This window comes from Vipera berus (genome assembly GCF_964194415.1).
Source record: "Vipera berus genome assembly, chromosome: 1".
NCBI classification, from domain to species: Eukaryota; Metazoa; Chordata; class Lepidosauria; order Squamata; family Viperidae; genus Vipera; species Vipera berus.
The window spans coordinates 211,973,427-212,000,576 of NC_138202.1; the positions used below are offsets into that span (position 1 = coordinate 211,973,427).

The 27,150-nt window shown below is 40.1% G+C and overlaps 1 protein-coding gene across 1 annotated transcript; it reads right to left on the reverse strand.

The window, feature by feature from the left end:
• Positions 1 to 26,758, reverse strand: LOC308678145 (b(0,+)-type amino acid transporter 1-like; the record flags this gene model as incomplete). Its single annotated transcript, XM_081345075.1, has 6 exons — positions 1 to 234; positions 2,649 to 2,736; positions 10,668 to 10,792; positions 12,445 to 12,574; positions 15,682 to 15,815; positions 26,003 to 26,758. The coding sequence occupies 6 exons, from the start codon at positions 26,756 to 26,758 to the stop codon at positions 1 to 3; spliced, it is 1,467 nt and encodes a 488-aa protein (XP_081201201.1).
• Positions 26,759 to 27,150: the final 392 nt, after the last annotated feature.

The following is a 27,150-nucleotide window of genomic DNA, read 5'->3' on the forward strand; positions in this document are numbered from 1 at the left end:
TCACTTCATGTCCTTTTCAGATGCTGCAACTTCCATTAAAATCTGCATATAAATAGTTAATTTTCGTAGGCAGGCAGGGCAATACTTGTAATGAACCAAGGGGAAGTAAAATATGATACCGCTGAGGATGAAGAGTATAACATAGAAGAACTCAAGCTGTGGCCGGTCAATGATGGGTGTCAGTACCAGGTAGATGGATATCATCAAAAAAATGATTGGTATGATGATTGGTACCTGGAATAAGAGGAAACATGTTTATGGCCACTGTATAATTTGTTTGGGAAAGTTTTCCAAGTGGCATCTGACAAAGTATCTGATATCAAAAGTCATGTTACCCAGATATCTCATCAACCAACTAGTCGTGATTTTTTTGAAGGATGCTCCTTAAATTTCCCAGATGTTCTCCAATAATCAGCCTACATGGCTCGGCCACTGAACAAACTCGGTCTTCCATGAACTAATTTTGGATGTTCTGCCCCTCCCACCATGCTTATTCTTCTCTTTTACATCTTCTGGCACTCCTGTGAACTTTGGAAAGTCCCCAAGCCTGCTAAAGTATCCTTTTCACATATGAATGGTGCTATTTCAGCTACATGATATTCAACAAAGGAGATAGAAATAGGAAAAGTATGACGTGACCACACAATTTGAGTGAAGTAAAGTTTTAAACCAAGAGGTTTTTTTTTAAAACAAACAAACAAACAAACATTCTGGTCTCTTTATCTTGCTCCTCCAGCTTCAAGAGCAGGAGAAACAATTAAAAAGAAGTCAAAAAGATCAATGCCAGAGCACTGATTTTTGCCAAGAAAACAGCTAAAAGAAGGTAAAGGTAAAGGTTCCCCCGCACATGCGAGCCAGTCGTTTCCAAAGGTTCTTATACTAGTGGTTTTCCCCAGAAGGTGAAAGTACAGTTTTTCCAAATAGTACTGGCTGCAAAACCTACAGTTTTCTGCCAGTGGCTGATGCTGAGAACTCAAACTTTGGATGGCACCAGCTTGCCTACTATAAATTGTCATTTTTTTTACTCCCAGTTGTTATTTATATAGCCTGATATACCCTATTACAAAACTGAAATGTCTTACATTTCAGTTTCTTATATTTTATGGGATCTATGGATTTATGCAGAATAAAACAGCATGTATTCCATTTTATTTTTCAATGATCCTATAGAGAATTGAATGGGGGGAAATTAACAAAGTTAAATAGGCATTTTAAACAACTTTTTCAGATATATTGGAATGCTAAGATGAACAAAAATAGCAAGCATCACATTTCCTGGATCAGGGGTAGGCAACCTTGGCTCTTTTATGACTCGTGGACGTCAACTCCCAGAATTCCTGAGCATTTGGCAACCTGCCCACATTTATGACTGCAGAGATGCTTCAACTCTCACCACTTGCCTTCCCACCCTCCTTCCAATCTCTACCCCAGGGGTAAGCAACCTTGGCTCTTTTATGACTCGTGGACTGGCTGGCTCAGGAATTCTGGGAATTGAAGTCCATGAGTCTTAAAAGAGCCAAGGTTGCCTACCCCTGGTGCTAGATGCTATCCCTAGGTTCTTAAAAACTGTCCTCTTGCTATCCAGAATAGCTCAATTAGAGCAGTATTTTGATGATACGAAACAGGAAGTCCCTTCAGATAAATTTTAAATAAGAATATCAGCATTGGGTCATATTGCAAACATGCAAAGAAACTAACTGTTAATGATGATTTTAAAGAAGTAGCAAGATAGCTCTTGTTTAGTGACTGCCTTGTTTAACGATCATCCACAGTTACGACAATGGTGAAAAAGTAACTTTGTGACCAATTCTCACATTTAGACCTTTGCAGATCAGTAAAGCAAAGCAAAGCTGAAGTAAGATCACAAGCACAGTTTCACTTAGGGACTGCTATGCTTCAAAACTAAGTTGCTAGCCCAAATATGGGCACTAAATGAGGACCATCTATAAATTCAAAGTGATGAATGACTCCCACTGTCATTAATCCATGTAATACTTACAGTATGTATTTCACCCCATAGGATAGTTCACAGTTATTCAATGAGAAGGGGGCTAAATTTGTCTTTCTCCCTGCTTCGGTCCTGATCTAAATTTCCTTAAACACCATCTTCTCCCCGTAAAGACGATCCTCTTTCACAAGACCTGTTTAATCATATCTAAGGTTGATGCATCATGGCTTTTACCGGTAAGTCATATGATTAGTCTTTTCTTCTAGAACGCCATGGGGCAAAGATCAAGCAAACAGATGAGAGGTTATCGCTCTTCCAATAGTTTCTCAACATTCTCAGGCTGAACAGTTTGGAACAACTGGCTCATGTGACAAGACAAAGAAGACTGAAAAAGGCATTGGTTAACTGTGCTGTTCCTAGGATACAGAACAGGGTAGCCAGGAAATTATGGACAGCCAGAAGATATAGTAGCCTTCCCCAGTTTGGCATTCAGATCTGTAGAACTACAACTCCTACAACAAGTTTGTGGAAGTTATAGAACCTTTGTAATCCTACATATCTAGAGGATGCCAGGTTTTTTTTGGCGGGGGTGGGTGGGGAGGAAGTAAATTCAGGTTTGGACATTCAGATTAGGACCATTATTACCTGTGTCATAATGGGGGGGGGAAGAGGATTTTAGTATTTTTTATACAGTACTAACCTTGTAAGATCTTGGGAGTTCTGGTTTCTTAATCTTTAAATACAGGAGACTTGCAACACTTATCCCGTTGAAAATCCAAGCTGTAAAGCTATATAAAGAAACATTTAGTGGCAGCCATTCCTTGTGTGATCACGTAATTTCTGCTGCTATTAAAAAGTGCACACTCAGATATCCCCCTCCCCCCCACACATATATGCTTACTAGTTAAATATACCTAACACTGTACTAAAGATCTCGTTCACTTTCCACAGTTTGACAATATATCTTCAATTAACCATAGATGTTGACGTACAGTACACTATTATCTCTATTTTGAGCTAGGAGCTTAATTTATGGGCATCCATAGAGGATGCAAATGACATGCAAATGACACAAATAACATAACTGTAAGCTACCCAGAGTCTTTGACTGAGATGGGCAGCTATAGAAATTGAATAAATAAATAAATAAATTTGTGACATTTGCAGTGTGTGCAGTGATAACACAATATCCAACGAATTGTCTGGAGGTTTGGGATTTCTTTGCCTAAGTCAGGAGAGTTGATATCCATCTCTGCTGACACCCAGCTTTTCTTTTATACCTGAACTGGGGAAAGTAATCCCTATAAGTAAGATTCTGAGACATGTTAAAATGAAGATCCAGTAAGTAAAATGTTTTCCTTTCTGGGAAATTGTTAATTTGGTTATCCTGGAGAGACTTGCATGGGAGTGGCAGCTACATAGCCTGGGATATTTTAAAAAAATAATTATAGTCACAAGGCACAAATGGCTGCAGCAATAAAGGACACTTTTTAATGATACAAGAGCTACAAAGAAATACAAATGCAACAGCTACTCTTAGATAGGAACAAACGTAGCCAGTGTGACACATGAATTGGCAACTGCATGGCCTGATGTTGTTGGATAGGGCCCATTGTTCAAGTCTGTCAAGATCTTTTGGGATCCTGAGCTTGTCTTCTGGGGTGTTGGCTATTCCTGCCAGCTTAATATACCGGTAATCTGCAGATTTGATCAGTTCCCCTTATATTCCCTCATCTAAATCATTTATGAAGATATTGAAGAGTACTGGGTCTAAGACAGAACTTTGTGGTACCCCACTGCTTCCTTCCTTCCATGTAGATGTAGTACTATTAAGGACTATTCATTGGGTATGGTTTGTGAGCCAGTTACAAATCCATCTGGTGGTGATACTGTCTATCCCACATTTTTCTAGTTTACCAAGAAGTAGGTTGTGATGTACTTTGTTCAATGCCTTGCTGAAGTCTAAGTATACTATATCCATAGCATTTCGCTAGTCTACTAATTTAGTCTCAGGATCCAAAAAGATCTTGACAGACTTGAACAATGAGCCCCATCCAACAACATGAAATTTAATGTGAAGAAAAGCAAGGTTTTACACCTAGGCAGGAAAAACCAAAGGTACAAGTACAGATTATGTGAGTTGTTGTTGTTGTTAGTTGCGAAGTTGTGTCAGACCCATCGTGACCCCATGGACAACATTCCTCCAGGCCTTCCTGTCCTCTACCATCTTCTGGAGTCCATTTAAGCTCACACCTATTGCTTAAGTGACTCCATCCAGCCACCTCATTCTCTGTTGTCCCATTCTTCTATTCCCCTCAATCTTTCCCAGCATTAGGCTCTTCTCCAGGGAGTCCTTCCTTCTCATTAGGTGGCCAAATTATTAGAGTTTCAACTTCAGGATCTGGCCTTCTAAAGAGCAGTCAGGGTTGATCTCCTTTAGGACTGACCAGTTTGATTGCCTTGCAGTCCAAGGGACTCACAGGAATCTTCTCCAGCACCATAGTTCAAAGTCCTCAATTCTTTGGTGCTCAGCCTTTCTTTCTTTTTTTTAAACAAGTTTTATTGGTTTTCCAATTTAAAGACTATATATTTAGAAGCATCATGGTACCTGGGCAATGATCAATTGAATAACAGAGTTTTCAATACATAGTTCGGGTTACATTATCATAACATCCTTCTCTATTTCCCTTAACATTCAGTGCAACGTGTTTAAACTAACAAATTTCTACGAATAGCATGGTCAGTTAAAGAAAAAAACTATCAGTCCAATTTCAGTGAAATATGTCCATGTCCTGTTATTAAATTTTATTTAATTTTGATATTAATTATAGTATTCAAATTTAACCTTAACATCCCAAAAAGTATTCACAACCCAAATTTCCCTTATTTTATTACATCAAAGATTGTAACGTCTAACATACACAGAATAGTTAAGTGGCTAGACTCTACCTAATAAACATTGTCTATTTCATATCCTAGTACATCACAAGTTACCAATAGGACAACCTATATTTATCAATCTACATCTACTTATACATAACCAAAATTTTAACATCAGACATAGGATCCATAAGCCAAATTTGCAGATTATAATGTTTGAAGCCTAATAAGTACTTAAACACATTCTAATTCTATCTCATAAACATTTTCTATTTCAGATCCTAATGGGTCACTGATTACTAACAAAATGGCCTATAATGATTCTCTAGGCACTCATTTTTTTAAATCTAACTCTAGGTTTCTTTTTTTGCCAATCAGGTTTCCAGACCAAAGCCTTTAGATTGCCAAGTAGGTCTTCCTTCGCTCTAATGCATGTTATTTGCATGGAGGAAGCCATCCAACCATCAGTAATGCACAAAGGTTAAACCATTTATAGTCATTATATTGTTTCTCTGTTGACTCCACTCTTTTTATTTGCTCTAATATCTCTCTCTGCAATTCGGTCTGGATTCTTCTTCCATCTGAGTTCGTCTGTTTTGAGTAGAGAATCTTATCCAGTTTTATAGTTAGTAGTTGACTGTCCAGGGTTTCCACAGGCTGTCTTTGTTAGTCTTCGGCGTTCTCTATGTTGGCATCGCTATCTTGTGCGTAGTATACTTCTGGAATTATAGGCTCTTTAGAAAAGGTTAAAAGTTGAGTATTAAGCTTTTCCATAGTTTGTTGTTATAGTCATTTCAATTTTGTTATATTCTGAATTGTAAATTCTTTGGTTGGAGTCCGGGTTTCAGTTTGTGAATTAGAGTTGGCACCTAAATTTTTTAGTCTGGAGATAGACATCTCTGTGACTTTATAGATTATATCGAGTATAAGCTTATAATCAAGTGAGGTTTGTGGCTGATCAGTGTCCATTTTGTAGTAATTATAGATAGTCCCTAGTGGAGGCTAATTTTCAAACAAAAGTCAGTAAGTGTCCACCTCCACAGGTCTAGGCTAAATTCATCTCCAGCTGTTTCAGGTTTTTATCTTAATGCCAAGGTCAGTTCCAAAATATAACAAGTTTGTTTGGCAATAATATTCACTTGCTGTAGCAGGCTTGGCCACTAGATGTCCCCAGAGTACATAAAATCCTTTTCAGACAGAGTAGATTTTATCAGTTTTGAATCTTTTTATTTCTTTTTTCTTTTTTGTCCCCTTTTTAATCAAATAGGTAGAATAGTCCATTTCTGTGAGTGTAGGAATTTGGGGCCAAAAATAGAAAGGCAGTAAGTCCAATTAATTAGTATTATCTAGTTCCAGGCTTTTTTTCTCTCCTCCCGATGTGGACAGATGCTGTCCTCTCTCCTCGCAGGGGGAAACAAATTCAGAAAGCTTTTAGCAGGAAAAGTAGATAGTTAGGAAAAGAAGAAGGTAATTCTCACCCAGTTTTCAAGTGCTTTCAAGTGCTTTGTTGTATTTTTGGCATTCGGTAGGAAACAGCTGAAACAATGGGCCATGGGAGTGGCCGATGCTTTCTTCATTGATTCGGAGAGTTGCTCCAAGCCGACAGGAGGGCCATCGCCCTTCTACCGCCAACTGGGTGACTTTCAACCCCTTTACAGGGGTCCCCCGGTGAAGAAATCCAGACGACGTGGAGAGCGTTCCCCTTACACATCTGGCCGCACCGTGATCCAGAACCGGAAGCATGGTGCTCAGCTTTTCTTATGGTCCAACTTTCACTGCCATACATTGCAATTGGGAAGACCATAGCCTTGACTATACGCACTTTTGTTGGCAGGGTGATGTCTATGCTTTTTAGTGAGAAAACTGCAGTTGAGTGCCTGAATGACTACAGACCTGTTGCATTAACATCTGTAGTCATGAATTGCTTCGAAAGACTGGTTCTCCAACATCTCAGGACATGCCTCCCACTGGATTTTGATAAACATCAATTTGCCTACAGGGGAAATAGGTCGACAGACGATGCCATAGCTACTGCTTTACACTCTGTAGCAAGTCATCTTGAGAAACCTGGAAGCTATGTCAGGATGCTTTTTGTTGACTATAGCTCAGCTTTCAACACCATTTTGCCAAGCCCTCTCATTGAGAAGCTGACTGACTTGAAATTTTCCCCCTCCATCTGCGATTGGATTCAAGACTTTCTTAGTGACCGGTTACAAACAGTGAGTGTCGGGTCTGCTTTGTCCACCCCCCTGAAGCTTTGCACCGGCTCGCCACAGAGCTGTGTGCTTAGCCCCTACCTGTACTCTTTATACACTTATGATTGTGTATCATCTGACCCATCCACTGCGATAATCAAGTTTGCAGATGATACAACTGTGTTGGGTCTTATTACAGGTGGGGATGAGACAGCATATAGGGTGGAGGTACAAAAACTATCCATATGGTGTAGTAACAACAACTTGCACCTAAACATTGGCAAGACGAAAGAGATGGTGTTAGACTTCCGGAGGAAAAAGGAGGAACCTGCCCCACTTTACATCGGGGAGGACTGTGTAGAGAGAGTTTCCTCCTTTAAATTTCTGGGTGTCTACCTCTGTGAAGATCTGACCTGGAAAATTAATACAACCCAGGTGGCCAGAAAGGCCCAACAGAGACTTCACTTTCTCAGGGTCTTGCAGAAGAACAGGGTAGAAAAACGGCTTATGACCCTCTTTTACCGGTCTACTATAGAAAGCGTCCTCTCGTATGGTATTGTGGTTTGGTATGCTGGTCTGACAGCTGCGGATAGGAAGGCATTACAGAGGGTGGTGAGCACAGCACAAGACATTGTGGGCTGTCCCCTGACACCACTGGATGACATCGCCAGGGCTCGCTGCCTTGAAAGAGTGAGGAAGATTCTCAGGGATGACTCACACCCCGGACGGTATCTCTTTACTCTCCTAACATTGGGTAGGAGATATAGGAGTATAGCCAGCCATACCAACAGGCTGTAGAATAGCTTTTATCCATGGGCTGTTAGGCTTTTGAACGGGAAATAATTTTATAAACTTTATGCATGATTGACTTGCGAGGCCGGTGCGTTGTGCAATTAGTTCACATGGTGTAATAAGATGGAGAGTTTGTGTCACTGTAAGTTGGGGGTGGGGGCACGAAGGGAGGCTCAGCCAATCTCAGTGTATACATGGTTGTACTTTGACAATAAAAGTTCATTCATTCATACACCTGCATCAAGAGGCTCTTTAGTTCCTCTTCACTTTCTGTCATTAGAGTGGTATCATCTGCATATCTTAGGTTGTTGATATTTCTCCCGGCAATCTTAATTCCAACTTTTGATTCATCTAGCCCTGCTTTTCTCATGATGTGCTCGGCATATAAGTTAAATAGGCAGGGCGACAGTATACAGCCTTGCCGGACTCCTTTCCCAATTTTGAACCAATCAGTGATTCCATGTCCAGTTCTCATTGTTGCTTCTTGACCCGCATATAGGTTTCTCAAGAGAAAATAAGATGATCTGGTACTTGCCACAGTTTGTTGTGATCCACACAATCAAAGGCTTTACCATAGTCAATGAAGCAGAAGTAGATGTTTATCCAGCGTATGTTGGAAATTTGATTTCTAGTTCCTCTGCCTCTTCAAAATCCTGCCTGTACTTCTGGTAGTTCTCGATCCACATACTGCTGGAATCTAGCTTGTAGGATTTTAAGCATAACTTTACTAGCATGTGAAATGAGTGCAATGGTGCGATAGTTTGTAATTTTGCCACCTCTTCTTAACCTCTTCTGCCTCTGTTAGGTCCCTGCCGTTTTGGCCCTTTATCATGCCCATTTTTGCATGAAACGTTCCTTTCATCTCTCCAATTTTCTTGAAGAGATCTCTGGTCCTCCCTATTATATTGTTTTCTTCTATTTCTTTGCACTGTTCATTTAAGAAGGCATTCTTATCTCTTCTAGCTATTCTCTGGAATTCTGCATTCAATTGGGCATATCTTTCTTTTTCTCCCTTGCTTTTCGCTTCCCTCCTTTCCTCAGCTATTTGCAAGCTTCCTCAGACAGCCATTTTGCTTTCTTGCATTTCTTTCTCTTTGGGATGGCTTTAGTTGCTACCTCTTGTACAATGTTGCAAACCTCCATCCATAGTTCTTCAGGCACTCTGTCTATCAGATCTAATTTCTTAAATCTATTTGTCACCTCTACTGTATATTCATCAGGGATATGATTTAGTTCATACCTGAGTGGCCTAGTGCCCTACTTGCTTCAGTTTAATCCTAAACTTTGCAATGAGAAGCTCATGGTCTGAGCCACAGTCAGCTCCTGGTCTTGTTTTTACTGACTGTATAGAGCTTCTCCATCCTTGGCTGCAGAGCACATAGTCAATCTGATTTCTGTGTTGACCATCTGGTGATGTCCATGTTTAGAGCCGTCTCTTGGGTTGTTGGGAAAGAGTGTTTGCTATGACCGTCGTATTCTCTTGACAAAATTCTGTCAGCCTGTGCCCTGCTTCATTTTGTACTCCAAGACCAAACTTGCCTGTTATTCCGGTTATCTTTTGGCTTCCTACTTTAACATTCCAATCCCCCATGATGATAAGGACATCATTTTTGGTATTAGTTCTATAAGGTGCTGTAGGGCTTCATAAAAGGTAAAGGTAAAGGTTCCCCCGCACATGTGTGCTAGTCGTTTCCGACTCTAGGGGCCGGTGCTCATCTCCGTTTCAAAGCCGAAGAGCCAGCGCTTGTCCAAGGACGTCTCCGTGGTCATGTGGCCGGCATGACTAGACGCCAAAGGCACACGGAACGCTGTTACCTTCCCACCGGAGCGGTTCCTATTTTTCTACTTGCATTTTTACGTGCTTTCGAACTGCTAGGTTGGCAGAAGCTGGGACGAGTAACAGGTGCTCACTTTGCTACGCGGCACTCGGGATTCGACCTGCCAAACTGCCGACCTTCTGATCGACAAGCTCAGCGTCCTAACCCACTGAGCCACCGCATCCCTTAGGGCTTCATAGAACCGGTCAATTTTATCCTCTTCAGCATGGTGGTTGGGGCATAGACTTGGACTACTGTGATATTGAATGGTTTGCCTTGGATTCGAACTGAGATCATTCTGTCATTTTGGGGATTGTATCCCAGTATTGCTTTTCCTACTCTTTTATTGACTATGAAGGCTACTGCATTTCTTCTGAGGGATTCTTGCCCACAGTAGTATACCCGATGGTCATCTGAATTAAAATCTCCCATTCCTGTCCATTTTAGTCCGCTGATTCCTAAGATGTCGATGTTCAGTCTTGTCATCTCTTGTTTGACCACGTCCAGCTTTCCTTGATTCATGGATCTTACATTCCAGGTTCCTATGGAGAAAAAATCTTTACAGCATCGGACTTTCCTTTCACCACCAGATACATCCACAGCTGAGCGTCCTTTCGAACTAGTAACTGTGAGAGGGACCTTGGAGTCCTAGTGGACAATCACTTAAACATGAGCCAGCAGTGTGCAGCAGCATCCAAAAAAGCTAATACAAACCTCGGTTGTATAAACAGAGGCATAGAATCAACATCAAGTGAAGTATTAGTACTGTTTTATAAATCCTTGATAAAACCACACCTGGAATACTGCATCCAGTTTTGGTCACCACATTACATTGCTGGAGATGTATTACATGGCAAGCAGGATGGAAAAAGTTTGTATAAAAGAAATAATTAAGTAACACAAATAACTAAATAATACCACACCCCCTTCCTCTCTCTGAAGTCTAGGCAATATCACTTTAATATATAAAAATAATCAAAAAGATGCCAAGAGATCAATTTCATCGAGTAATTATGAGTAGCGAGAAATACCCACCTGAAAAGGTTCACTATCTTGTTGAAACTTGCAGGTATTACCATTATTATGGACACCACAGAAGTAAATATGAGAGCAGGAAAAGGTGTAAAATAACGTATATGAACCATAGATAGAAAGATGGGCTGAAAATGAAGACATGAAACAAAAAAGACCATAACTATGCTGCGGGGTTTGCTTTGCTCTTTGCTTCTGTCCAGCTCTCCAAAGTTTTAATGAGTAAATGAATGAACAGCAAACTTGGTGGTTATGCTATGAGAAATAATTTGAAACCTCATGAGCAACACTTAAGTTCCGTTATATGGAACTCACGTCATTTGGAATTTCGCAGCTTCAACGGTCTCTCTGCCAGCAGCCCACCAAACTTATTCCTTGCATGTTAATTTCTCTGAAACATTGTATCTCTAGAACCTGAACTGGAGCCTATGTTTTTTAGGGGAACATCAGTTGTATTCAGTACAGAATACAACTGCTGCTTTCTTCTGCAGCAGGCTCAAGCACTTGCTAAGTACTTGCAGAGTACTTAATTCCTGTATGGTTGGGAAGTTCAAAATTCACAGTTCTTCTGGCAGAATATGAACCAGTCAGGCCTAAGCTGACACCTCCATACCATAGTTCTTTTCAGTGTCCTGAGCCAGCTGTTGGACTCCAGACCTAAAATTTTATGAGCTACTCTGGAGTACAGAAAGGGGGAGGAGAATAATCAGCAGATTGATAAACATGGCCATGGATCACAAATTAATTGATTTATAGCTCAGTACCAGTACTTGTTTTGTAAAAAAAAAAAAAGGTGCCGGAACTCACACATGTCATACAACCCGCCTTGCCTACCCTACAAGGTTCCATCCAAAAAAGGTGCCGGAACTCCGTTCTGGGCATTCTTTGATAAAAAAAAGCCCTGCTCAGTACTATAACATTTATTCACAATTGAATTTAGTAATAATTGCAATTGCATTTCTGCTACGGTTTTGTGCTGTTTACATGTAGAAGAATTGGGTGTGTTGTCCATTTTTCATTGGACAAGAGAGGGGTGCAGGATTGTGATCAAAAAGTTACAATGAATTCTCAGAAGCCTCACTTGTTTTTCATTGATTCTTTACTGTTAACTGTATACAAATAGATTTAAAACTCAAGACATTAGAGCCAAAGTAAATATATTGTTCTTAATTCCCATTCAGACAAAAGATAACTAGTAACTACTTTGCCCCATTAATTCCAATACGTTTTACATACAATTAATTTATACACTGATGCCCATCCCTGCTCAAAAGTAGTTTAATTGGATTTACTTCTGGATACATAAGTATAGGATTACATCCTAAATCTGGATTCAATTTTATGTATTTTCAAAAATTCAATAGCCTAATATAGCTGATGGCTAAGCAAACAGTCTTAGTTTTAAATGAGTTCAGGTCCATTAGGTTAGTTGGCTCAAATTACAGAATTTAAATTGTCAAATTGGCTCAACTGAGTTACAGGTAATTAAAAGTGTCAAACTTTAATACAGAACGTAGGTTATACAAGCAATTTATGGCATGTGAAGCACTGTGTCTTTCATTCTCCCATCCTGCCAGTTCATTAATGCATTTTATTTTATTTATATATTGTCCTTTGGGTTGCACACCCCTAACCATATGCAACTGCTGACTAGAAGACAGCCTTACAAATTCGCAAATGAGCCAAGCGGGCATGAAATAACAGTAAAAGATTCTAACGTGAAAATGATTGATTAAATAATACATTCATGAATATAATAGAAAAAGTAGTATGTTCTTACCATATGGCCTTCTCTTGCTGCAATGTAGCATACCCGGCTTCCGCAAAAGAACGTTCCATTAACTGATCCAAAGCAAGAAAGGGCAACTGCCAATGACATCAGCCACACCCAGTTGCCCAGGACTTTATTTCTTTAGAGGGAAATAAATAAAATGTTACCAAAAGGGAGCCATAGTGGATTGGCTAGGGTGTTGGTTAAGGACCAAGAAGACCTTAACTCAAGCTCAGATTTCACCTTATAAGTTTATATTTTGACTTGATGTTCATAATGCCTTAGTTGAAAGAAATCTGTGTGCCAGGTGACTCTGTTCTTCATCACTTTTGAGTCAAATTGTATGGCTTTTCCATACTGTAGGTCTCCGTGTTCCAAATCAGTGGTACTTTCAATAAATACTAACTTAAATTTTAAAGTATAGTAAAAAAAAATTGGTTTCACAGTTAATCAGAAATGGTGGATATGCCACTCTTTGGAAGACATATTTAGCAGGATAGAAGCTTCAGAGCATAATTAAAACACTGCTTGAAGTGTAAGAGTGAAAAACATGCCCTCTAAATTATTTTGAAGTATAACTCCCATCAATCCAATCAAGATTTGGAAGGGAAGATTTCAAAAAGGATATCCTTGCCTCAGAACAAGAGGCTTTATATGGTTTCATTAACAAGAGCTATCAAATCTCGACTGCATAAACAAAGAAGACCGCTAGTAGCCAAGAGAATTATCTTGCTGTCTTTGATGACATTTAGTAAATCCCTGGGATTTTTGCAGCTCAGGTTTTTGCAGGTTTGAAAGCTCTACATTAATTCATTAGACATAGTATATACAGGTAGTCCTCGACTTACAACCACAATTGAGGCCAGAATTTATGTTGATAAGTGAGAAATTTGTTAAGTGAGTTTTGCCCCATTGTATGACACATTTTGCCACATTTGTTAAGTGAATCACTGCAATTGTTACATTAGCAACACGGTTGGTAACTGAATCTGGCTTTCCCATCGACTTTGCTTGTCAGAAGGTCACAAAAGTTGATTGCATGACCCCGGGACACTCCAACCGTCATAAATATGAACCAGTTGTCAAACATCTGAATGTAAATCACGTGACCATGGAACGTTGCAGCGGTCATAAGTGTGAAAAATGGTCATGTCACTTTTTTTCAGTGCCGTTGTAACTTTGAATGGTTACTAAATAAACTGTTGTAAGTCAAGGATTACCTGTATATGTTCTAGCTCTCAGTTGAATCTATAATTGCTTAGTTGTTTTTTTTTCACTCTTCAGGAGTAAACAGCATGCAAGATTGCTGTTGCAAAATGTTATGTGTGTCAGACCATCAAACAGAGACCCAACAGCAAAAGATCTGATTGTCAAGCAGCTTCTCACCTTATGTGTAAAATTAAATTCTTCCTTGAAAAAGGAAAAAAAAATGACTAAAAAAAAAGTCTGCTGTCCTTGACCTTAGATAAGGAAGAATCACTACTTGTAATATTATTGCATTTCCTGATGAGTTCTTGATCTCATATTCCCCTATCATTAGAAAACCAAATCTAAATCTTTTAAAAATTCATAACCCAGAAATTTAATATGAATCTTACCAACAGGTTTCCCAATATCCAGCAAAATTAAAACAGATGAGTCCAATTGTCTCTAGCTCTTTCCAAAATGTACACCACTAATGAATATTATAGATGCCAGTCTGTCTGTTTGTTTAGATTAATCCTGACTGAGTTGGATAAAGTGCGTTGGATAAATGAGAGATGACACTATGTTTGTTCAATAATCTTTTTTCCAATGCCATAGATAATATCTTTTCATCTAAATTAGGCACTGATGCTGGTCCATTACTTGCACAGCTGGTAGGATCTTTCTCTGGCTTTAATAATATGGTAATAAATCTCATAAAATGAAGAGTGGAATGTTGTGAGATTGAATGACTCTTTAGAGTTTGCCCATAATATTCCAGAGCTCTGACTAATCATATTTTTCCCCAGGAGAGGACCCCTGCAACATTAGCACCTGATGTGGAATTGCGGAATTCTTCTATCTTTTGTCTCATTCTTCTTGGTGGCTTTATTGAGGTTGTGGGGGAGAGTTAATTGATTCGGTTTACCTGTGTTTGGCACAGGTGAAACACTGGGGGAGGGGATGAGGATCGCCTGGCCAACAGGGAGAATACTGGTCAAGAAGAGGTTGCAATATTCAAGGTAGAGGATTTCTAATTAATGATGTGTTCAAATACTTTTTTGAAGCAGAAATTTCTGAAATTTGGCGTGGCTATATTCAAATGTAAACACTGATTATTAATTGTTTAAAATTCAATACAATCAGGCCAAATTTCAGAAGAAGGGCACAGTGTTGTGTAAACAGAACAGACTATTCATAAGGAATAATGATGTGCCTTTCTGAACACAGAGAGCTGATCGCTGATAACTGAAGTAAAATAATAAGGGAGTAATGCATTAGTGGAACACAGACACACAGAGGATAATAAGATAAATCAATCGCTAAACCAGGCCAACAAACTAACATAGCTTACAAAACAGTGCCACTTAGAATGAGATTGTGTCACAAACGGAGAGGAGAAATTGGTGATTCTAAGCATTTTTCTCAATCTCCATGTCCCATTCAGACAATATGACTGAAGTAACCATCGTTATAGGTAGTCCTTATAGGTAGTTCATTTAGTGACAGTTCAAAGTTACAATGGCACTGAAAAAAATGGCTTATGACCATGTTCACAGTTACAACCTTCACAGCATCCCCATCATCACATGATCAAAATTCAGCTAATTGGCAACTGTTCCTGTTTATGACCTTTGCTGGGTCCCAAGGCCATGTGATCATCTTTTGCAACCTTCTGACAAGCAAAGTCAACCGGGTTCCTAACTTCTCAGCTGCAGGGATTCACTTAAGAAAGAAAGGCAAGAAAGGTTTTGCTGGGGCCAAACTCACTTAACCAATGTCTCACTTAGCAAAAGAAACGTTGGGCTCAACTGTGGTCATAAATCGAGGAGTATCTGTACTTCAATACTTTAGTAATTCCTTTCCCTTTCTTTTCCTCCCCCAAAAGGGTTTTTTTACATAAATGCTCCTTGTTTTAAATGTATTGCAAGGCTGAAACTATGACACTTGTTGGAGATGAGAAAGTGTTTTTGAGTGACTGCACGGTGCAGAAATGCTAGAGAAGATGTAGCCATCTAAGTTGAATAGGCTGGTAAGGCCTCAGTGTTTAGCATTGCTCACCCCCAGGTAATGGCAACTGCACCCGAAGTCAGAAAATCAACAGAAGTTATGGCTGCAAAATAGCTCACATTTACTAGCAAAAAAAAGCAGGTCACCAGAGGTATAGCAATCATCAATGCCCTTGGCAGAGTGACCTGGAGAGAGAGGAAAATAAGACACACAGTGATGAGCTATGTACACATACAGGCGTGCAACTGCATAACCTTTTAATATTCAGTTCTAAATATATAGACACAATTTCAGATATTTGTCACGTCGTCAAAGAGAGAAAATACAAAAGATTTCACAAAACAGAAACTACCATAGTTCAATATGCAAGCACAACACCTAACAAATGTGCAGAGCTATGAAAACAAAATAAGAAAGACTAAATAAGAACTTAGCATATAATATTTCTTATGTTCCTTCATCTGCTGAAAAATCATACTTTTGTATTTCAACCTTTAAATCAATGTTTCACACCTGACCGTATAATAAACATCTGCCTGAATTGCTTCAAGGTCTTAGTTTTTGGGAAACTTTCAGGACTTTTTTTACAAGAGCTCCCCCCCCCCCCAAAAAGGGACCCTCAAACCATTATGGAATCTTTGCAAAATTGCCCAAGGCAGTCAAGCACATTTTATTATTCCTGTTACTCTTTATTTTGACTGAGGCCAGAAAATACAACACTCTACACTTGCAGATTCAGGGATGACAGACAATTTCATAGATGAGACCAGAGTTTTCTGGGACTTATTGATTTCTATCAGAAGTTCATTCCTAATTTGGAAGACCACATATTCCCATCAACTGCACTTTAAAGAAAGGATGAAAATTCACATGTTCTACTCAACAGCAAGCAGTATTTCAGGAGTTTAAACGCTGTTTCTCTTCACAGGCACTTCTTAAGCTCCAGACTCTGCCCCCCCACCCCGATTTGTGGTACCAACCAATGCATCCAATGTGGTGGTTGGATCATTTTGCCTCCAGTGGGTGGCGAATGTTGGATTTCTCACCGTATGTATTTTATTCTAGGTTGCTTCAGCCAGCCAAAGGGAATTATGGCATTTTCATAAAGAGTTATTTATTGTAAAGTTGACTCTCCAGCTATGGAAGCACCGTCTAGAAGGGACATCCCAGCTGTTCCAGGCCCAAGCTGCTCACAGAAACTCTGCAGAAAACACAGACTCTCTTGCCTTGGCAGGTCGGGCGAGCACAGTTTTTCACCCATTTTAATTTTTAATATTTCTCCTATATATCAAGCTCCCAGAACAAGTTTCCAGATGCCCTATGCCTTCTACTACTCCCAATGTCATAATTCTGCTGTTAAACAACTTCATTTCTCCATTAAGAGATGAAGGCTAGTTTGTAAGGCTGGGTGCAGAGAGACAAACTGTTAATTTGCTAGCTCAAATTAAAGAGCAGCAGCAATAAATTGTTTATTCTAGGACTCGTATGAATGACCTACAGGAAGCCTCACAGGATGAGCTATCATCTTTCATGTCTGAAGAAGGGTATCTGCTTCACAATGGTTGTTTATATTTTCCCCTTCCTTAAGGGGAATAAATGTTATGACTCCATCAGGACAATAAACGGCCAGTTATGGGTGACTGTTTAAAATCCAGCATTGGGTCCTTAGGGATTTTGGGTGCCAAGAATAAAGGCAGGTATCCGGGATTATGTTTCAACCAGTCATGGGATGACTGGTGAAATCTGTCCATGCTTGCTGCAACCCAAGTTCTGCTTTGTGACCTTGGGACACATTATCAATAGATTTTATTACTGACCTCCACCTGATATAGGGGTATGCCAGCATTTTTTTAAGGTAGTGTTTTAATTATTTACACAGGATTTTTAACTTGTAAGCCGCTCAAAATCTTGCAAGTAAGATGGATGGCTATATAAATTTAAGGAAATAAATAAATACTTGTGGTGGTAAATTTGTTTACAATCTGTTTACAAAGATGATCCATTTCATTGCATGCAAGGGCCTCAGCTCTGGAAATGGCAGCGCTTTTTTAGACCATGCTTTTAGGTATGCAGGCCTACACAAGCAAGTAATCTCAAATTGCTGATCTCGATTTACCTCCAAGTTTTGGAATGCCCCCTCTCCTTTATTAGACATTAACATTCATTTGTCATCTTCTCACCATCTAGAGTCATATGGAGAAGCTGAGAATTGAACCAAATGTTATAAGAGCATCTATTGAACTAAATAGGAAGATGCTATAAGAGACACAATTAAATTTAGCTTACATCACTTGTAGAATTTGCCCACAATAATGCAATACATTCCTACATCAGCATGTCTCCTTTTCATGCAAATTATGGCTTCCATGCCTGTACATTGCCCTCCAGACCTCCTGCATCTGCAGTTCCTCATATCTTGGACTTTCTGCAAGAGAGGCAAGCTGCTCACTGCTTTTTACAGGAACAACTAGATCTGGCAAAACCTGCATACTAGCTGGAGACACCCACAGACAAGAGGGAGCCAAAATTGCTGAAGAGGATTTGATGTGGCTTTCAACAAAAACATTGCCTTCTGCCTAACCTTGCTGAAAGTTGGTCTCAAATTTTATTGGCCTTTTCCAGTAGTTCAGCAAATAAAGTCGATTTCTCAATATAGCTCCAGAGGGCTCTATGGCAACTCACAGTGGCCGGGTGGGTGTGGCTGGGTGGTTGCAGATGGGTCAGCGCAACTAGTTGGATGTGGCTGGGTCAGTATGACTGGGTCAGCGCAGACAGCTCAGTGCCGCTCACTCAACGTGGCTGAGTCGGCATGGGCAGATGTGCTCAACCCTGCTGCTGGCAGCCAAGTGCAAGTGTACACACACACACACACACACCAGTCCAAGTTTGGGAACATTTTATCAACAAAGGAAGGATAGGTTCTTCTCCCCAAGCCCAGGCAAGATTGGCAGCTTGGCATCTCAGATGTGGATAAAAGTCTCCAAGCTTGAAATGTCTGTCTGTGTGTGTGTGTATACACGCGTGTGCATGAGACTAGCCAGGCAAAGCAGGAGGCAGAGGGTGACGCTGTGTGTGGAGGTGTGGGGTCAAATTTCTGCCTTGACAGATCTCTGGAGAGGAAGAAGAGTAGGCAGGGGAACAGCACTCCCTGGTCCTGCATGGTGGGGGGAGCTTGTGGTTCTCAAAAGCGTGCTTGTGCGTGGTAAGAATGCTGGCTTGTTTGGGCAGTTTCCCTCACACAGCTCCCCAGCCACTCCCTCCTTCTCTTCAGAGATCTTTGTAATCCAACCAAGAAAAAGAAAAGAAATAACATCATTAATATATTATAAATGAGTGCCTGAAGACTGCCCAATGCTCTGGGACAGATCAGCAATGGCATGTTCAATAGTTGCCCTTTAAAATCTCTACATTATGTTGTCTAACTCTATATTTTGAAAACAATCTTCATAGCCAATGATTTTGTAATAAATGCTTTGCTATCAGGTTGGCCTATATAAAATGGATGATTGCTTTAAGAATTAACCACAAGTAAACCTGTGCCAGAAGTGACAGTAACATTTGTGACAATTACATATAAAGCAGATCAATGTATGAACTCTATAATATATTCTGCTTCCATGACGTGCAGCAAATATACTTTTCTTTTTCACATGGACTTGCTATTTCTAAGCAGTAAATTATTTAGCAATCTGTTAATATCTAATGAAACGTTAGCTAAAGAATGCTGACAAAAATGGGGAGAAAACCCACTGAATAACAAACATCAATCTCAGAATTAAGTCAAAATTTCTGAAGTCTTCAAACAACTGCAAATGGAATAATTCATAAGATGTGGGAACCTGTTTATTTCTTTAAAAATATTTGTTTATTCTTAACAAGTTAATAGATTTAGAAATCCAAGATTTCCCATATTACTTCTTAGAGATCATTATTTATTCCATATTTGAGCTATCTGGTAGTAATTAGCATTAACATAATATACCGTAGTCTAAATAAATGGAACATTATGTGAGCCACAAGTATTTTTTTTTATTTTCTTGGAATATCAATATAGAGTGATTTTTTTAAACGTACCATCAGAAAGGCCTACATTAAGGGAAACTATCAGATTAGAACGTGGAACATTGATCTAATATCCGTTTGATCAACTCTTTCAGCTCAGACTGATTTGCTCTTTTCCAATTTGTTTCTATTTGGAATTAATTAGTTCTAATAAGGGAGAATATAAGTAACTCAGGGTTGAACTGCGGGGTTCTTGGTTCTCTCTGAGCTTGATTGTTTTCTTGCAGATGTTTCATTACCCAATTTACCTAGGACTAGAACTGATATTACCTACTTTGAGTAATGAAATGTTTACAAGAAAACAACCAAGCTCAAACAGCATCAAGGACCCTCAATTATTTAGTTATCTGATAGCAGTACAGCAAAGAAAAATATATATTTATAACTCAAATAATCCTAGGGAAAAACAATTTAAAAATAACAAATCACTCATTTTTTCATCCACGTAGCACGTTATTCAATTCTCAGAGCTTTTTGCTATTTTCAGTAGAGTTGGTATTTAAATATGTTATTAACTTGCTTTTAAAACATTTTCTTAATCCTGAATATGTATAGTTATTTGTTGATTAGCATTTTGAATTCACAACTTGGAATAACAACTTGGAGACATCTGGAACTCTTTGGGATGATCCATACCAAAGGCATTTCTCCTTACTAGGTAAGTACAGGGCTGGGCAACCTGTCAGATATATATGCTTCAATATTTATCTTTCTCCAAAGTTGACAGGACAAAGTATTGGCTTCCCAAATTCTCAACTTCTTCTAGAGATGAAATATTTTTTAATCCAGTATCCAGAGTTTTATCACAAAATAACACTCAGGGTTTATATACCATTCAGTTAATTGTGTTTCCTGAGTATTTAAAATATTACTACATGTTTGCTTCATAGGATTTTGGTTTAGTGCAATTATTGTTTACTCCTAGAGACCTTAGTATTCTTCATTTTTAGGTGTAATTCAAGCATACATTTCTTGGAACAGAATTGTTCCTTAATCTTTTCACTTTATTTCATTATCTTATCTACGCTCATAGTAGGGTTGTGGAAATTTCAAAAATGCCTCAGAACAATTGTTTCAGTCTTTGACCAAATGTATCACCTATTTTTAGTAATTACTAAAGGTTATGTAATTCTATTCATTAAAACAGCATGAGTATTATTTTCATGTTTCCAAACAGAGCAGACATCGAGACATTCCTCACATCAAGTTTAAGAAAGCAGCTTCCTCATCAGTTCTTTTTTTTTTAAGTTCTCTAGAGAGGTACGTAGTCTTCACATTACAATGACAGTTGTTAAGCGATGTGGTCATAAACCATGATGTCACAAAAAGCATTGCTTAGCAATGGCAATAGCAGTTTGTCATTTTAACCCCAGGACCATGTGAGTTGTTAAGTGAGGACCTCAGGTATGGGAAGTAATACAAGATAAAGTAGAATACCTGGCAAATAGGCAGAGCTGTGGGTGGATGGGTGTCATAGATGGGCACTACGGCACGTGGGCAGGTTGGCGGGTGCTAGGGCCAGACATGAAGGAGCACAGGGTTGGACAGGCAATAAAGTGGCAGGAGTGACCTGCAACCTCCTGCCAACTTTCCCATTGACCTTTTTTTAGCAGAAAGCCATCAGAGAAGGTTACAGATAGCAACCATGGGACCACAGAATAGTGCAACCATCATAATGGTGAGCTCGTGCCCAAGTGCCTGAATCATGATAACATGGCCATGGGAATGCTGCAATGACTGCAACTTCACCAACCAGTTGTAACTCTGAACAGTCATTTAATGAACGGTTGTAAGCCAAGGACTATCTGTATCTTAACAATATCTGAGATGAAACAAATTGAAACCAATTATAAAATTTTCCATTACCCTTCAATAAATTCTGTTAAAAGAAATTCTGGGAGAATCTTGCTTTTTGTTGCAGCAGGCTGCTCAAGACAGTACTTCATATTGTAGATCAGATTCCCTTCCCATATTGGGAACAAAGCCTTTTCATCTTGTGACCTACAGTCATCTTGTAATGGTGGAAGCTACATAGATTGGGCTTCCAATTGCAGATAAAACTGGTCTATCAAAAATGAGGCACAGGCATCCATTGTGATTTTCCACGATCTCTCTGGTTTTGCATAGCCTTTCCAGCGCATCACATGCTTGTTAATAGCATGGGTATTAGTTTTCCTAGTCGCTTTCCTGATGTGATTAATTTTATTTGCCCATCAGAAATAGATAATTTGTCTCATAGGGTAGTCTACCTGCTCCTTTTTGGAAACATTCATGGCAAACATATATTTATTATCTTTATTAGCAAGGTCATTTCTCTGAGCTGCTGGACCTGCTTTGTGTAGACTTCCACCTCCTGCTTTGCCTGACCAGCCTCCCCCATGCGGTCCCACCTTCTCTCCAGAGATCTGTCAAGGCAGATGCTGGACTTGGACGAAACTGCTTCCTGCAAACTTTTTCTTCTGCACTTCCATGCACAGCAGCGTTGCCTTCTACCTGCTGCTTTGACTGGGGAAGGGGCGGCACCGGACAGGGAAATGCCATTGCTCGGATGTCTGGGATTGGGAGCAAGATGTCTCCCTTGGTGTGCTGTGTGCACACACGCATGCACCATTCCACGCTTGGAGACTTTTATCCACATCTGAGCTGGCAAGTAGCCAATCATGCCTGGGCTTGGGAGAAGGACCTCTCCTTCCTCTGTGGATAAAAAGTCCCAAAACATGTAATGGGATGTGGGGGTGTGCGCACACACTTAGCTGCCAGCAGTTTGGGGAGGTGAGGAGCTTGTGGGGCACCGAGTTATCCCCACATCGAGCTAGCTGGTGTGACGTGTTCTGTGCTGATCCAGCTGTGCTGAGTCAGTGAGGCCAAGCCAGATGTATCCACCTGGCCATACCATGTCAGCCCCGCTGAGTGAGCAGCGTCAAGCTGGCCGTGCCAAGCTGGTCACGCTCACCCACCTATGTCTATTCGTCCCGCTGACCCAATTGTGACCACCCAGCCATGCCCACCCAACCACACCCACCTGGCCACTGTAAGTCATCCCATTCTGGCTTCAGAGAGTAGTGGGCTAATACCCATGCTATTAACAAGCATGTGTAGCATCTGATGTGCTGGAAAGGTTATGCAGAACCAGAGAGATCAGGGGAAATCACATTGAATGCCTATGCCTCATTTTTTGATAGACCAGTTTTATCTGCAATTGGAAGCCCAATCTATGTAGCCTACCACCATTACAAGAAGACTGTAGGTCACAAGATGAAAAAGACTTTGTTCCCAATATAGGATTGGAATCTAGCCTGTTGTGATGGGGAAGAAAGGGACGCAGAAGAGCAGGCTAGACAAGAAGAGAAAGGGGGATTGAGAGAAAAGCCCCTTTTTTTAACCACTGTGTTATAGGACTCGTCTAGTGATTTCAGGAAAGGGCTAATGGCAGAAGAGACAAGTAAATTGACAGTTTGTTCCCATGATTCTGGCCTCAGGTTTTCAGTGCACGCAAGAAGGAAGATTGAGGCTAATGGAGAAGGTGGTGTAGAATATCGCAGGACGATGACCTTGACAGAAATAGGCAAGAACCAGGATGTAAACAAAGAGGGCTGAAACATGGCTTAAGTCCTGGAAAGTCGTCACTTAGCAACCTTCATTAGGACTGGAATTTTCATTGCTAAGCAATGTAGTCGTTAGGCAAAAGAGCCTGTGACCCCCCCCCCCATTGCTTAGTGACAGCAATTTCAGTAGTCTTGGCTGCGGTGGTTGTGCCAGAACCACACCGTTATTAGATGAGGATTTCACACTTCTCCTGGCCAGCTGTGCTCACCTATGCTTCAACTCACCCCACCCGCCTCTCTCTCCTATCTCTGCCTATCCTGCATTCCATTGCCCCTGCCACTGGGCCTTCCATCGCTCCTCTTGTCCCCACCGCCCTTACTCTGCCCTGCACCTCCACCTTCCTGTACTCTGTCAACCTGCTATGCCATGCTGCCCCAGATGACTTTTGCCATCTTCTTCCTCCTGCTACTGATGAGGGGTGACACATGGGTTGCACCAGGAGTGGTACATTGCAGAGAGGTGGGAGGCAGCAAGTGCAGTAGAGGGCATAGCAGCAGGGCAGCAGATACAATGGAATGTAAGGCAGCCAAAAGCAGAGGTAGGCAACCTTGGCTCTTTTATGACTTGTGGACTTCAACTCCCAGAATTCCTGAGCCAGAATGGCTTGCTCAGGAATTCTGGGAGTTGAAGTCCACGAGTCATAAAAGAGCCAAGGTTGCCTACCCATGGGATAGAGATTGGAAGGAGGGTGGGGAGGCAGGGGGTGAGAGTTGAAGCATCTCTGCAGTCATAAATGTGGGCAGGTTGCCAAGTGCTCAAATTATAATCATGCAACTGCAGAAGTTACTAATTAGACAGGCTCCTCCCTGATTCATGGGATATAAGAAATCAGAAAGTAACTCAGGCTTGCAAGATTTCCTCATTAAGGTCTTAATGAAGTATAGTTCATTATGCTCCATTAGAGTGTGTATCTAGGTTTTGTTTAGCCAAAAAGGCTGACATTATTCCTTTTTTACAAGGAAAATTAAATAATTGACAATTATATATGCAAAATTGTGAAGTCACTATCTTTCATGTCTTAAGGCTGTAAAAAAGTTATTTGATTTACAGCAGTGTCACTTATACCTGTATACAAATAGGTTTCAATTGCTGTCAGGCACAAAGGTTCAGAACAATATTTTAAGCTACAGCACAGAAAATTTCTCCAAACCTATACACAAGAATCTAGTCAACTAATGGTCAGCATTAAACTGGTATTAGATAAGGGTCAAGGGAATTCAAGGGGACCTGGACTTGAATGACTTATGGCAACATAAGGACTTTAAACTTATGACATGTTTAACTCTGCCCCCAGCTCCACCTATTCTTCTTCTACAATTACATGCCATTACTGCCATCTTGGGTGCATCTTGGAGGCTGCTGGATGGCTTGTTTATCTGAACAGGACTTTACACTAATTATATGGATTTATATTAATGTAAAAGAAAATTAAAATGCAATAGTGTGCAACATAACGATAACAATTTTTATATGCACCTGATAATACAATTCAGAAAGTTTAAGCTGTTGGCCATTTGATGGTGTTAGCTTTATTTAACAAGTTGCATTTGATTCATTAAAGCAGTCCTGTCTTTTTTAGATCTCATGCAAGCCTAAACATGGATGAGCTTTTGAAAGAATGTCATGCTTGAATTTTTGCCCCACCCTAAATATAGAGATACATTTTTTCCCAATTCCAGTTAATAGCCAAAGACAGCCTCTTTCTTATTTACTTTATATAGAACTGTTTGAAAGGTGTGTAGTTGTCTAACAACATGCAGCATATTTTTTGTTGCATCCTGGCATACTGGAACATAAAGATAGGTTTAACAATGATGATGGGTTTAGCGCTTTTTGGAAATTGCAGCATTCTCCAGCATTAAATTGTGCTAATGTAGAAGAGAAAATAGGATTACCCTGGGCCAGTTCCTAATGACCTAATGTTACGTGCATTGTGTTCCATGTGTTCTAATATGATGCAAATGTGATATTTTGTTCAATTCATCAAAGGCAACCTTTGTTGGATGCGGAGAACAGGATTGCCCATTGAACCTCCACTGATTTAGAAATGCAACATTTTTGAATGCTAGTTTATAGAGCTGCACTAATAGCTAGATCAGGGGTCTTCAAACTTGGCTTGTAGACTTCAACTCCCAGAATTCCTCAGCCAGGCACACTGGCTGAGGAATTCTGGGAGTTGAAGTCCACAAGTCATAAAAGGCCACGTTTGAAGACCCCTGAGCTAGATGAAGATTATACTCTGCATCCAAGACTACTATATTACAAGCATTTGCTTATAAATGAAACCTGATGCCACCTAATTGTTTGGTATTCTTTTAGCATTCTATATATGCTCTGGACACAAGTCTCCAACAGAAAGAAACCTAGAAATTCACATTTAAGACAGTGACATTGCAAGTCTCTTCTTTTCCTACCCATGCATGTCTGTGATAGCCTTATTAGAACAATACCATGCCACTACTTCTACTAGTCAGTGACTTCTACATTTTTACTTTCTTTAATGAAAGCTGAGAACCTAAGCCACACAGACAGAAGTGGCCGGTACAATTTCCAGAAAATTGGGTCATATGATAACTGGGTGTCACATGTGCAGATCTAAAGCAACTATCTAACATGTCAAAATAAAATCACAATTCAGGTATCATCCATAAGTTAATCTATAATGTGTTAATCTATTAAAAAATTAAAAGCAATCTTCACTCACTTCAGGTTTTTTAATTTCTTCAGTCACCGAGTTCAAGACGTTCCATCCATCAAAAGACCAGAGACCTTGATAAAACGCAATTCCAATAGCTCCAGCCTCCATATTGGTGTTTTGAAAAGAATCTTGGAAATTGTGAGTTTGTCCCTGAGCAAGCAGCACTAGTCCTCCCACTGCGATGACCAACAGCGCCAAGAACTTGGCTGCTGTAAATATGTTCATCATGGACATTGCTAACCTGACGCTGAGGCAGTTGACCAACGTAAGGAAGAGGATGCAGCTTATAGCCGTGCATTTGATCATGACCTGCGGAGGGGAGCAGCCAGAATAAAATGGCACCAGAGCATACTCTGCAAAGCTCAGTGAGACGGCTGCCACGCCAGCAGGCCTTACCACAATGATTGAGGTGAATGCAAAAAGGAATGCTGGAAGGGACCCAAAAGTCCTCAGGATGTAAATATACTCACCCCCAGATTCTTTGATTAAAATTCCCAATTCAGCATAGGACAGGGCTCCAAAGAAGACCACCACACCACAGGCTGCCCAAATAATGAGGCTACCACCAGGGCTCCCTATGTTATACAGTACCCACTCTGGTGACATAAAAATACCTGATCCAATCATAGTTCCAGCTACGAGTGAGATAGCACTGGTCAAGCCAATTTCTCGCTTCAAGGTCAAGTCCTCTGACATCTCACTCGGCTGAGCAGCTGAGTTTTGGAGGTTGCTTCTGCTCTTTCCCATGGTGGGACCTACCATGCTTGTTTCTTCAGGAGAATGGAGCAGGTCTGTCTATTGCCAGGAATAAATTAGAGTTCACACTTTGAGTTAGGTTAATGATTGCAGGTACCGAGTGTCTTCCCACGTTTGGCTAGTATATATGAAGTTCTCAAAGTCCTACCTTATATGAAAGGTTATTTTTACGTATAAGAAGCAATTTAAGATGGGGAACACAATAATGAGATGTTTGAGCCTGTTTATTCTTTTGATTTTCTAGATAAGCAGAAAATCGTCCTGCTCTTGAGGGCTTATTTTATATAATATTGCATCAAGAAAAGTAGTTGTACTTCGTGCCTTCAGGTGATAAAAGAAAAGCAATTGGGAATATTTTGCATCCACCTTCTTAGAATACTATAGTATAATAAGTGAAT